Raw genomic sequence first — 14,276 nt, forward strand, 5'->3', positions numbered from 1 at the left:
TTCTCTACCAGTGTTATGACAGAGAGCCAAAGAGGATAAACCAAGCAGCCTAGCAGCAGTGTAACTTTGTATAGAGCAGAACCAGGTAGAAAATATATTTACAATAAATGACAATTGGGAGATGCATCTGATGAAGTTAAAGCTTATGCCACAATAAATGTGTTTAGTCTAAAGGTGCCACAAAGCTCAAAGAATTGCTCAGACCTGTCTCATCAGGGAAATAAAAGCATTTACTCTATCTACAACTCCCTACCCTACCCAAGCATGCAGCCAAAGGTACAGCAACTTCCTTACCTTATGATCCCTACTGACATGACTCATTTTCAGCACCAGGCACCATCCACATAGTCAGCACATTGATGTCACAATGCAGCAAAAGCCGAGTTGCCATAGCAGCACTCTGTTTAGTATTATCTGCCCACACCTTCTCTCTAGCCATTGTACTCACTACATTAAGAAAGGCTGGTGTCAAAAATGAACAAGGACCATCAGGTGGGCCATCAACACACACTGGGAACTAATGCGGCACAAAGGGTTTGGTTAGAACATGAAACTCAGGTGTTCCATGTCAGCGGGGCAGTGGAATTCATTCCGTGGTTTAGTCCAAACTTTAAAGGTGCTGAATCTATCATGGGAATAGGTTTCTGCACTTTGCACAGCTCCTTGACAGTTTGAACTACAGCCCGGAGCTGATTCCACTGCACCCACTTTCATATCTTAACATACACATGAAATTTATAGGGTGTTCTTGGCCAGTTTTCACACACGCTCAGTCTCACTTGCCTCAGAAATGTAAACTGTACACAGAAGGGCTACAGAAATTATAAACAAGAAATTTTAGCCAGAAAAACAGGAATGCACAGTGCAACATGTTTCACATTTGAGGACTAAAGAAAGCACTATCAACACAGTCCTACCCAATTCATTGAGTTATAGAGGGAACTATGTTCTTTTCCAGTCAACATATCAACAAGCCTGATCCTCTGCCTGCCCCTAAAGGAATCTGGGAAGCAGACATTGTTGTCAAGCTCAGATACACACCTGTATCAGTATGGGACAACAGTTGTCATTGGTTCTCTGTACAAGATGGAGGAAATCCCACAGGAAATCTGCACAGCAAGCACAGCCAAAAGAAAGAAAGATATGTGTCAAAAATCAAAACAGTTGTGCTGAGTTAGTTCTATGCATTATATGGCTTTAAATAACTTTAGACCAGGGTACTGGAGAGAGCCTCCTCTCCTGTAGACCTGCGTGCTTACCGAGATCATCATCAGAGTAAAGTGTACCGAGTACAATAGCAACAGCATCAACCAGTGGCACTTCACAGCATGTTTGGTGGCACTTGCACTCTAGAATGACCTCCCTTTTCAGCCGACCAAAATAAGGCATGCACCATCTTTAAGACAATGTGCATACTAAAAAACTTTCTTGTTCATCATGACTTTTGCTGGCTCTTGATTCTAACCAATGTAGAATTCAAGCTTGACTGTATAATTGTGCATTTTTGTATTGTATTTTATTATACTATTATACACTGTCTTGAAAGGCCCACATAACTTGCAGTATAAAAGTATCCTGATAAATAAAAAAAAATATTTTCGTAGCCTGGACCTACACAGTTAGGCATGCCTATGCATGGATGGTTGTCAATCAAGGCAATTTAAATCATCAAGACAAAAGACCAATTTACATCAAGTTTTCCATTTTGAAATGTACGTATGTCCTGAAAAGCATACATCTGAATGGTTGCCAGAACAATTGAAATATATTGGTTTTCAGTTAAACAGAGCTAAAACCTAGGAGGATAAATCAAAGGTGGGGAACCTCAGGCCCAGAGGCCAAATACAGCTGTCCAGGCCTAAATAGTCACCAGGACTCTTCGCAAGCCATGCCTCCTCCTCAGCCACACCCCTCAATAGTCCTGATCTGGACCCTCCACAGGTGTTTTTGTATAGCAAGATTTCATCCTTGAACTGTGATAATGCCTCTTGCTTGTCAGGATAAAGGTTGATTAGGTGTGTGTATGGGGAAGGTGTAGAAACTTTGGTTGAAATGTAGCCTATTGAACAAAGGAAAGGGTTACATCCCTTTTTCCACCCACATTTTTTCTCTGCTCCCCACATCCACTGGAGGTTGTCCTCCAGGGAATATGGCCAGTCAGGGTGGAAAAGTGTCTCCATCTCTGTTCAAAACCTTTGGACATGAAATCTAGAAAGAATTCTGCAGTGCAAAAGGCGTCAGTTTTCTATTTGACGCTCTCTGAACACACGAAAGGATACTAAGCAAGACCACTGACTTGAAAGCCAATGCTAAAATCATATTTACAATTATGTGGAAGTCAATTCCACGGCACAAAGTGGGACTTCCTATAATGTATTCAGAACTAGCAGGCTATAAATATCAAGAACATTCTAGAAGCATGGGCTAGTAGTTACTTAGCAAATACCTTGCAAAAGTACATGTACATTTCATTTACTTGGTACACATAAATATTCATTATCTGAGAAGTGAACACACTTAAAGGCTCAAGAAGATGAAGAACAAGACCATCCACATAAGTTCTGTAGATAACGTCAATGATGACTTGCTAGTAGTCCCTTGATCCAGTAGGAAGCCCTCTATGGTACTCCCCTGTACATAAAAAGGCAGCCTGTAACTTAACTTGATAAATGGTCAAAATCCATTATTTAAAGATTGTTCTCCCCCAAATGCAACATAGTCCACAAGTGCAGCAGTTTCGTTTTCCCACAGAAGTGAATCGCAACCAGCCATTCACTTACATGGAAAAAAGAAAGTATTTAGCCTTCGCCGCTGTAGTCAGGGTCAGAATAGCGGTGAAGTCTACATCTGTTCTTAGCGATCTCACGGCAAGTTTTGCCTCCGCTGAACGGTGTCCCTGAATTGCAGTTCGTTTTGGGTCACAGAACTCAATAGAAGCGACTGAGAGTTTTCCACAGCCCCCATTCTAGGTTCTGTGTCCACCCGCGCGTGGCGGAATATTAGAAGCTGCATTTTTAAATACATAAGTGAACATCAGTCAATCCGTTCAGGAGAGAAGCGGAAAAGTTTCTCCTTGGGATAATTCAATGCACCCCAACAACCTAGAAAAGGGAGGGAGAAAGAAAGGGGCCTTCTCTCGCCTCTGACTCACCGGGACAGCCACCCCTTTGTGGAATTGCTTCTATGCGCTTCCTAGTCTAGGAATCGAAATTCCCGCGCTTCTCCAGCCGGGAAACCACAACCGATCGCGAGGCAGAAGTGCTTCCGCCCTCCTCGACCTCGCCACTTCCGGCCATGCCCTTGTTCCGTGAAGGCGGGGCGTGCGGAAGAAGCGGCTTCCCGGTGGGGCGGGGGAAGCGGAGGGCGCCAGCGTTGCGACTCCTGCTGCTGTTGCCGCTGCTATCATTAGGATTATGGGGAAGAAGCACAAGAAGCACAAGGCGGAGAAGGCGGAATGGAGGTCTGCGCCCGCTGCGACCGTCGCCGCTGCTGGACCCGGCTCTGCCGCCTATGATGGTGGGTTGAGCGGGCGATAGACGGGCCGGCAAAGACAAGCGGGAAGGGAAGGGGAGGCAGAAGCGGTACAGGGAGGCTTGCCTGCCCCTCCGCCCCTCCTTTATCGGCCAACATACGCGCGCTGCCCCCTTCCCCGGGCTCTGAGGGACGTAACGGGAGGAGGGCGCTCTCGCAGCCTTCGCCACCCTCGTCTCCCTCACGCCCACTGGGCAGTCTGGACATCGCTGTCAAATTCAGCTTCACGCGTTGCGTAACAGCACACACACACACACACACACCCTACCTCCTGTCTGTCTCTAAAGGCCTTTTGCCTTGCCTAGGCACTACTTTGGGAAGTGAGCCTAGCGGGGTGAGGTTAGCATAATAGAGTTTTATCAGATTACATGTGTTAATTTACATGCCAATGCCAAGATATCTTTTTTTATCCACTTAACTATTTTGTGTGTGTGTGAATAGCCATTAAGAACATAAGAGGAGCCTGCTAGATCAGGCCAGTGGCCCATCTGGTGCAGCATCCTGTTCTCACAGTGGCCAACCAGGTGCCTGTGGGAAGCACACAAGCAGGACCCAAATGCAACTGCACTCTCGCCACTCGTGATTCCCAGCAACTGGCTTTCAGAAGCACTCTGCCTCCAACATTGCTGGAAGATCATAGTCATCATGGCTAGTAGCCACTGATAACTTTATCCTCCCTGTATTTATCTTATCTTCTTTAAAGCCGTTCACTATTGTGACTGTAATTATCATCATCTGGACTTTCCTGTATTTCATTTCCTTCTGACTTGACTGTTTCAGTTCTGCCCCCATGAAGCCATGCAACTCAGAATATCACTTCAAACATCTGATGAAGTGCGCTGTAATGCAAACCGAATATGCTATATGTTAAAATACTTTATTATTATTTATTAGATTTATTAGTCCTTCCTCTTCAAGCTACCTAAACAATGTTAAAAACAAAAACTTTATCTCATTTTTGCCACCATACGTCTTAAATGTTTTCTGCTGTACTTCTCTTTATTTCACTTGAGTGCAGTGGGGGGGGGGGTGCCACTTTTTTCCTGATAAAGGATATCAACGAATTCCTGCTTAGTTAACATAATCATCTTCTCTCATACTGTCCTATGCATAAGGCTTAAGTGAGCAGTATTAACGATGAATGTCTGCTATATGTTATTTTTATACCATTCATTTCCTTTTGGTCTTCATTCATTTGTTGTTTTAGATTATGTGGATAAACCCTTGGAGAAGCCATTGAAGTTGGTGTTGAAAGTTGGTGGAAGTGAAGTGACAGAACTCTCAGGATCAGGACATGATTCCAGTTATTATGATGACAGATCAGACCATGAGAGAGAGCGACATAAGGAAAAGAAGAAGAAAAAGAAAAAGAAATCTGATAAAGAGAAAGAAAAGCATCTTGATGACGAGGAGAGGCGGAAGAGAAAGGTAAAGAGTTACATGATGATGGAGCCATTGGCTTATTTTCAAAGTCTTTAAAATTATACTTTATGAAAATTGTGTTAGCTATAAGCATCATTATTTCAATAAATGCATTTTTATGTGGCAATTCCAGAGCTGGTTAAACTGTCATTTACAAATAAACTGAATATGAAGCAATTGCAGGTGATGGGAATGTAAGAATCTAGAATATGGAGTAAAGTGTGTACGTGTGTACTCCATAATAAATGTATTATTATTATTATTGATTGACCATTTATCTAATTAATTGGTAATACCTTTTCATTGGGCAACACAATGTTTATTAAAACTGCAAATTGCAGATGGTATCTTAAAAGAAGCAGCATTTCATCTTTTACTCTCACACTGCAAATTTCTTTTCTATAATGGTACTTGCTTTGACATATACATGCACCATCTAAAAATAAGCATGCAGTTTTTATCAAAACTATTTAGTCATATCTAGATCTAATCAATTAAGATATATCTAGATCTAATCAATTAATTGATTAAAACTAATGTGATTTACCTTCTTAAAGTGAGTGATAGCCTAATCCTATAGCATGCTTTCACATGCTGATGTCCATTTTCTTATGTTTGTGGGCAACCAGATGCCACTGATTTTTGCAGGCCCACTTTGGGAGCTCTCATCATATGAAGGTGGTCAAATTTTCAACAAAGTCTTCTTTCTCACTCTTGCTTGGCCTCTTAAGGGAGATGTTTAAAATCAGTGCATGAGATAGAAACTGTAGTAATTGAGGCATTGGCATTATGAGAAAAGACAATTCTGGATTTTTTGTAAAACTTTGAATGTTTGCATTGTACACACAATACTGGCACAAATTTACTATTGAAAAGATTCTCTGCAAATTTGTGAGGCATATGTTCGTTTTACTCCAGTGGCAGTGAAGATTGCACATCACCATGTGTTCTACACTGTAGATTAGGTTAAGTGCCAAACTAGACAAGATATTGGAGATCCATTATTGGATCTTCTGCCTCCTTCATTACTTCAAAATTCCAGCCCAGGGAGGGGACGAATTGCACTGGGACCATGGTGCTGGGGAAGGGTCTTCCTGATTTAACTCAACACACACCCTTGCTACTTTTAGTCCATTTACAGCAAAGGTTCAAGTACCTTTAAGTTTTACAGAATTGGGGAAATGGTTACCCCCCTCCCCCATTGTCATAGTCCTAATGCAGTTTGGGACACATAGGTTTTTAGAGAAATTTAAAGGTAGGAGATACAGTCATGCATCTTCATTTTATCTAACTTGGCTCTAAAATGCAGACCCATGCACTTATGCTTGGGAATAAACCTCATTGAACTCAGTGGAACTTATTTCTCAGTAAACATGCATAGGACTGGACTGCACAGGACATCAGCCTTTGGTTTAAAAACAATGCCACACATTTATTTTGTTTTAATGTATTTTTATCCTGCATTTCTATCAGTGAAAATAAGTGAAGCAGCTCAAAACTTTATAAAACTGTATCTATAAAACAACATATTCAAGCAACCAAATGAAAGGACCGCATATAAAAAACAAATCATTAACTAGTCAGCAACAAAACACCTTTTGGAATAAAGCAACTTTTTACTGCCCAAGCAGGCAATGATGCAGCCAGGCAGATCTCCCTTGGCAAGTCATTCCATAGGATGAGTAACGATACAGGCTACTTGTATTGCTTTAGTGAGAGCTAAGTCTTTGTGTAGTTAGTTTGTTTTTTCCTTCTGCAGCTCTTTGAATTTTGAACAACCATTTTCCAGCACACTCTTGATAACCAAAATAACTGGTGTCATTTTTAAAAAAAGAAATGTTTGCCTGGCTTGAACCATAGATGTCCCATCTTTCTTAGCCTTTGGAATCTGTTTTTTTTTCATGACTGAGATAAGTCTCCCTGAGTTTCTAATGTTACTAAAATACTTAATTAATTTTAATGCCAATTTTGCATGAATATGCAATTATTTACTTGAAGATATTCTGTTGACCATCTTTTTCACATTTCTGCTTTTTGGTATCAGGAAGAGAAGAAAAGAAAAAGGGAGAAGGAGCAGTGTGATACTGAGGGTGAAGCAGATGACTTTGATCCTGGAAAGAAAGTAGAGGTTGAGCCACCCTCTGATCGTCCAGTCCGAGCCTGTAGAACGCAACCTGGTGAGTAACCAAGATCGTGTCTGTCAGTTTATCAGCCAGCAGTGAACTTGACATCCAGTTACCAGTGACATTTGAAACTGAATTGCTCCAAGATGCCATACTAAATTGTGTGCACAGATACATGGAAAATAGTGGGAAGGAAGATGCATCGCTTCTTGGATTCTTGTTCATTCTCAGTCCCCCCCCTTTTTTTGGGTTAAGAGTACAGTTTACTAACATGAATATAGATTAAATTAATATTGTGTTATCCTTAATATTCCTCTTCCATTTTCAGAAGGGCCAACCACAAAATGACGTGTTAATGTCTTATATAAAGAAACAGGAGTAATATATAGGGATAATGTCCTCATAGTTTTAGAGTGATATACAAATGACAGGAATTTCCAAAGGAGTATTCATCTGCTTTTTTATGTTGAATAACAGCAGAAAACGAAAGCACACCTATCCAACAATTATTGGAACATTTTCTTCGCCAGTTACAGAGGTAAGATTGCATATTCTGCACAGAATTTTGTAGACAGCTACTGTGTTGAGTTTTCAAAGGTGGATATGTACCCTCCAGTGTTGCCTTTATGATTTAAGAAACTCTTTATCCCTGTCAATTGCATTGAGTCTACATGTGACAGCAACAGATCTGTCACTTCAGATGCTGGTCCACCTTGCTCGTGAATAAAACTGAGAGAGATGCACTGTTGTAAGAGTATAATTGGTGTGGGAGGCACTCAAGCCTCTCCCATCTGTAACTTACCACCCAGCTTTCTGCACAGATCTTTTTTTGTTGATTTGTTGCTATTTAACAGCCATTGTGAATTTGTGGTGATACAAACATTTGTTTCTAGTTTTGTTTTGAGTTCAGGAATTAGATATTTTGAAAGACTTTGCCCATTAAGTGCATGCATGTGCTTGCACACAGAGAATTTAGATTGTATCATTTGAGGTGCCTACTATTTTAGGCACCTGTCTGGTGAAAATTGTAGCTTAAGAACAGTGATGGGGGTGGGAAAATTTCCAGTGCTTTATTTTTCTACAGAAAAAAAATTGTATAATGTTAATTAGTAACAATGTTTGGATGCCAGTGGAAAAGAAATATTAGGCAAGTTTGACAGTGTGGATCACTGTCTTAAGGCATCAGAAGGTTTTTTATTAATACAAACTATTTTTTTCCCAGTGCAAGTTATCCTAAGTAGCATAGTTCAAAATTTTCTGGAATACCTATATCCTGTTTTAGAATAGCTAGTTAGTGTAAGATTGGTACTTGCTAAAGTAAGATGTGTAGGTAGGGGTGCTGATGCCCTGGACTTAATAATTTTCAGTGCTGTATCTGTATGCAGAGAGAGATGTCCCTTCAGTTTTAGCATCACCTCTTATTGGTATATACAAGTGTTTCTATATGCCTTATCCTAGGAGTGGGGAACCTTGTGTCCGGGGACCAAAAGTAGCCTTCCAGGCCTCTATATTTGGTCCTCAGAATTCTCCCCAGGCCACACCCCTCACTGGCCCAGTTTCACACCCCAGCATTTTTGCCTGTGTCCTGGAACTCTGATAATGCCTCTTGCTTGCCGAGATGGAAGATAGAGAGGGATGTCTGAGTCTGTGAAGAAACTAACCTACTGTAACAAGGTAACATTTATATTCATTGCTCCATCCACTTTCTGTCCCTGTCCAGAAAGAAATGCTAATGATTACCTGCTAAAACAGCAAGTTTTACGGTGAAGAATAAAGTCTCCTGCATTAATTTAATTCCAGGTATCAAGTTGTACTCAGATAGGCTGATTGCTTTGAATATTTATCTTGCCAAATGTGGGAAAATATAAATAGTTTTTTCTCATTTTTTTATGAAGCAAGATCTTTGATGTTCCTTGACTGACATAAAATGCCTTTTGTAAATAACTAAATACATTATAAAAAATTACAATGTTATTTGCAAACATAGCATTCAATATATGTGTTTCTTTTTTTAGGAAAGATCCTCATGGGTTTTTTGCTTTTCCAGTTACGGATGCTATTGCTCCTGGATACTCCATGATAATAAAGCATCCTATGGATTTTGGCACTATGAAAGAAAAAATTGCAGCAAATGAGTACAAATCTGTGACAGAATTCAAGGTGCATTAATAGAGATTTGATAAACTTAATAGTGTGAACTGCTAATTAATCAGTCAATAGAGATAAAAATTGCTTTGTATTAAGAGCATGTAAATACTTCCAGAAATAATTCTACATATTTCTACATTCCTGAGGAGTGGGCAGCAATCCTGTTTCTCCACCGTAAAAGTTAAGTTTACTGTATGGGTTACATTATTTTTGCAGTTACCTACACAACAGCTTATCCACACATGGTTGTACACAACAAAATCTGTGTGTATGTTTTAAGTGTGTGTGCCAGCGAGTTGGATTGGACATTGATCCCTGCTGTGAATACCCATGGCATATGTACATTTGCCACTACATAACACGTGGCGCAGAGTGGTAAGTGGTGGTAACACAGCCGAAAGCTCTGCTCACAGCCAGAGTTCGATTCCAATGGAAGGAGGAAGTCGAATCTCCAGTAAAAGGGGTCGAGGTCCACTCAGCCTTCCATCCATCCGTGGTCGGTAAAATGAGTACCTGGCATATGCTGGGGGGTAAAGAAAGGCCGGGGACGGAACTGGCAATCCCACCCCATATATATGGTCTGCCTAGTAAACGTTGCAAGACGTCACCCTAAGAGTCGGAAACGACTTACACTACAAGTGTGGGGACACTTTTACCTTTACCTTTAACACAGTGAAGCATCCTTGAGTTTCCCCATTCTGTAAGTAAAGTAACACTTCCACATGAACAGTGGGGAGTTTCTGTACATGCAGGATCATGTCCTCAAAAGAGAGTTGTGGATATAATTCTTGTGTAGTTTGGACTTAGACCTATTGCTTGTGCATGTCACCCTGGGCTCCTACTGGGAGGAGGGGCAGGATATAAATCTAATAAATAAATGTAGAGGCCTGTGTGCCCACCAAGTCAAACACAGACCATTAGGCATATGCGATGGTGTACCAGGGGCTCAATAAATCTTTTTTATTGCCTGCCTGTGACTACAAAAACAGGTGATACCTGAAAGGCTATAATACATGACTTGTAGGTCGTACTTGTCTCAGTAGATGACAAATTGTGCAGGCTTGCCCTGTTGTAGAAAAATTCAGTTCTTATTTGCCCATACGATGGTCCAGTTCTTGCAAACAGCAGGTAAAGAGGTGAACCTGTGTCTGACATGTACCACTTCACATTGCATGTAGGGGCCTATGTGACTGAGTGCTGTTCCATGCAAAAGAATTTCCTGCCCGCAGAAAATTTGTTTGCATGCAACTTGCTAGTTTTTTCTGTGGAAGGAATTTTTTTTGCCTACAGTCTTAAAGTAGAGTAGTCCAAATGCAGATTTACAACTTCATGTGAAACGTAGGCCTAAAACTACTGAGAGAGAAGATCAGTAAACCATCCAGCTCCTTATGGTAAACAGCAAGTCAGACTGCAAAATTTCACATAGATATTAAACCCTGATGAATTAAATCAGTTGGGTGTCATGGTGATCTAAGCTTTTCTAGTTTCATGTTTGCCCTAGTTAACCACAAGTAACAGAATTCTTCACAAGTCATCTGAGAAATAGTTCGTAGATATTCACCGACTGTACTTCTCATTTTAACATTCTTTTGAATTTGATCTACTGTGGCTGTGACTGCACAACTACGGTGAACTTTTGAAAATATAGTAATGCTTATGTTTATGTTTTCCAGGCAGATTTTAAACTGATGTGTGATAATGCGATGACATACAACAGACCAGACACTGTGTACTACAAACTGGCCAAGAAGATCCTTCATACAGGCTTTAAGATGATGAGCAAAGTAAGACAGCTATGAAACAAACATGATGAGACCAAAAATACTGTTAAACAATTGTAGCAGGTCACAGTCAAGCATTATTTCATCCATCTGTATAATATGGCTGCTATATTCAAGGGTGTTTATATACTATGTTAAAAAAATACATATATACAAATTAAGCAGTTACCAACAAAATTGATTAATATATACTGCTTCTACTAGTTACAGAAGCCCCACCCTGTCACCACTAGATATCTCATTCAACCACCTCATTGGTTTCTTAGATTCACCAGACATTGACCACACACTTTCAAATATATCTTTACAGTCACCTTGCTTTTGTTTTTAAACTGAAATTCTGAGGAAGCTGTATTCTGTGCCCAGTACCATATGCTGCGCTCCCACAGAAAGGTGGCATTCATATAATGGATAACCCTTGTGGTAAGATTCGATTTCAAATTAAAAACTTTGAACAGAACCTTTCAATCAAGAAACAAACGTTGCCTTACTACCTTTAAGTTCATTGAACTTTCTTAAGTAGTTTTAGAAATGAATATATAAGTAAATTCTGAGACTATTTTGGAAAGCCAAGCATATTAATCAGGTGATGTACAGGAACATGTTTCTTTTTAATTGTTGAAATGTTTTATGATTATGGAACGCAATTCATGAATCCCCTTAGTCCCCTTCCTAGTAGAATACAGACCCTCCGCCCACTCCTCACCTAACATTTAAAGAAATACATAAAAACAGAAATATATAAAAAGGGGAACAGGATGGATTGATGCGCATGAAAGTGTACTAGAACAATTATACACACACACACACACGCATGCATTTTTAAAAACAATCCAACAACTGATTTATAATAGGAGCTACTGCCAGTAGCCTGTTCTGCATGAAGGTTGTGGTAAGTTCCGCTTCCAGGTAGGTGATGGCCTGCAGGTGTAGGTTTTTCTTCCTAGGCTGCAGATAATCTGGTGTCATGCTATCATGACTGAATCATGTCGCATCGTCATTGAGGATGTAGCTCTTAGGCACAAAGCCATGGCCATTCCCATCCCATCCCATCATCATAGCATCTTGGCTATGAGGGAAAGGTGTAAAGCCCCTGCTGCTCTGTCCTTTCTAATTCTAGGAACGGCTGTTAGCTTTGAAGCGCAGCATGTCGTTTATGCAGGACATGGATTTTTCTCAGCAGGCAGCTCTTTTGGGCGATGAAGACCCACCTGTTGAGGAACCTGTGCCCGAAGTTGTTCCTGTGCACGTAGAGACTACCAAGAAATCCAAAAAGCCAAGTAAAGAAGTTATCAGGTAAATACATAGATAAAATAGATTTGTCTTTCGTGCCACTTAATTGTGAATTTGAATTGCTCTGATTTAAAGCAGACTTGCATTTAGGAGGTTTCACCTTATTTACAATACAGATTTTTTTCTCTGTTGTATTATTATTATTATTATTATTATTATTATTATTATTATTATTATTATTTATATACCGCATTTTCCACAAATCCACATGTGCTCAAAGCGGTTCACACAAATAGTCCAAATGCGATAGCACAACACATAATAAAAAGTATAATCACTACATTAAGAAAAAAATAGATACATCAAAGCATAAATGAGCATAAAGCTCAACAAGAAAGCCAAAGCAAAAATATTTAAAAACTAGCCCCCAAGCTGATACAAAGATCTCTTCCATCCCCCGAACCCCCATGGCTCCACCCAAAGGGCCAGAAAGTCTCCTGAAAGAAGCTGCCTTTGAAGGCTCCCAGGGCTGGAGGGTGGGGCAAGGCAGGTGGAAATAGCCTCCCCTGATCCTCCCCTGTTGTAGCCACACAAATGATGTTTGTGTGTGGGGGTATTGCCTGACAAACAGCTGTTCAGGTAGCTGCTTATCAATTTCATTTTTGATAAGCAGATTCCAAATAGTTGATTCCAAACTAGTTTACTTGTTTGAATATTTAACTCTTTTAAATTTTTAAAATACCGTATTTCTAAAAGAAGAAAATGTTTATATTGGATTGTGTTGCTTATAATCATCTTTGTTCTTTTGTCTTTTTACTGTGAGTCAAACAAAACATGTTTTATTTCCTTTTTTGTTAAGCTACAGTGCAAGATTATATAGATTCAGACTGGATATTAGAAGGAACTTCTTGACAGTAAGGGCGGTTCGGCAATGGAACTGACTGCCTAGGGAGGAGGTGGGATCCCCTTCGCTGGATGTCTTCAAGCAGAGGCTGGACAGCTATCTGCGGGAGATGCTCTAGCTGTGGATTTCCTGCTGTGAGCAGGGGGTTGGACTCAATGGCCTACAAGGCCCCTTCCAACTCTATGATTCTATGATTCTAAGCACCTAAGGACAACTGCCCCAACAGTCAAACACCTGATTTTTCCCAAGTAGAAAAGTTGTTTCTTTGTATTTCAAGGAGACAGGAATAGCAGGGAGTGAACACAGTGGCGTTCTCATAACATTTATTTATACAATTTCTTACCTGTCCTTTTAACCACAAGGTCCCAGGGCAAGCTGCAACAATGTAATATACAGTTATGAAAACAAGTAAAATAATTACAGTTATAAAACTAAGTAAAACAGTACAACTATCCCTACAAAAAAGACCAGTATAAAGTCAACAAAAGAGGTGGTTCCCACAAAACAAAATACCTTGACTTGTCAAAGGTCAGGGTAAAGAGGTGTGTTTTCAGCGTACAGTGAAAACTAGACAACAGAGATGCTAGACACACCTGTGCCCAGAGAGAGTTTCACAGTTTAGGGGCTGCTACAGAAAAAACTTGTCTCCTACGCAGCCAAACCCTGCACTTCTGAGAAAGGTGAAAGTACCAGAGGGCCCTCTCTTGATCTTAACGCCCAAGAGGGTTTGTAGGGATGGAGGTGGGCTTTCAGATATTTGTGGCCTAAGTCGTTTAGGGCTTTAAACCACATTGTGAATTGGGCCTAGATGCAAAGTGGCAACCAGTGCAGCTGTTTTAAAACAGGCTATATGAGCTCTAAATGAAACCTTGGCTAGTCATCTGGTCGCTGCATTTTGGACCACTTGAAGTTTCTGAATCCTCTTCAAGGGCAGCCCCAGGTAGAGTGCATTACAATAGTCCAGTCTGAAAGTTACTAGAGCATGGAGCACGGTGGCCAAGTCATATCTGTCCAGGAGGGGCCGAAACTGGCAAACAGGCAGTCATAGCCACCAAGGCAACCTAAGCCTCCAGTGTCGGTGTTGGATTCAGGAGCACTCCAATTTATGGACCTGCTTCTTTCAGGGGAGTGCAA

General features: G+C 40.6%; 2 protein-coding genes across 6 annotated transcripts in view; one reads left to right on the forward strand and one right to left on the reverse strand.

Moving 5' to 3' along the window:
- TRIP13 (thyroid hormone receptor interactor 13) overlaps positions 1-3,309 on the reverse strand; it is a 73,956-nt gene extending 70,647 nt beyond the window's left edge. For both annotated transcript variants that reach the window (XM_061588478.1, XM_061588477.1), the window contains exons 1-2: positions 3,152-3,309; positions 1,042-1,109 (exon numbers count right to left, since the gene is read on the reverse strand). The gene's annotated coding sequence lies outside the window, so the exon portion shown is untranslated. The remainder of the gene's footprint in view (positions 1-1,041; positions 1,110-3,151) is intronic.
- Positions 3,285-14,276, forward strand: part of BRD9 (bromodomain containing 9) — a 45,500-nt gene continuing 34,508 nt past the window's right edge. The window contains exons 1-7 of one of the 4 annotated variants that reach the window (XM_061588476.1): positions 3,285-3,516; positions 4,739-4,959; positions 6,998-7,130; positions 7,557-7,614; positions 9,092-9,236; positions 10,898-11,008; positions 12,189-12,301. In XM_061588476.1, coding sequence (XP_061444460.1) covers positions 3,414-3,516; positions 4,739-4,959; positions 6,998-7,130; positions 7,557-7,614; positions 9,092-9,236; positions 10,898-11,008; positions 12,189-12,301 — 884 coding nt within the window. In that variant the 5' untranslated portion in view covers positions 3,285-3,413. Of the gene's footprint in view, positions 3,517-4,738; positions 4,960-6,997; positions 7,131-7,553; positions 7,615-9,091; positions 9,237-10,897; positions 11,009-12,185; positions 12,302-14,276 lie in introns of all 4 variants that reach the window. The other 3 variants (XM_061588474.1, XM_061588475.1, XM_061588472.1) reach the window with 3 other exon arrangements.

This window comes from Rhineura floridana, chromosome 11 (genome assembly GCF_030035675.1).
Source record: "Rhineura floridana isolate rRhiFlo1 chromosome 11, rRhiFlo1.hap2, whole genome shotgun sequence".
Taxonomy (NCBI): Eukaryota; Metazoa; Chordata; class Lepidosauria; order Squamata; family Rhineuridae; genus Rhineura; species Rhineura floridana.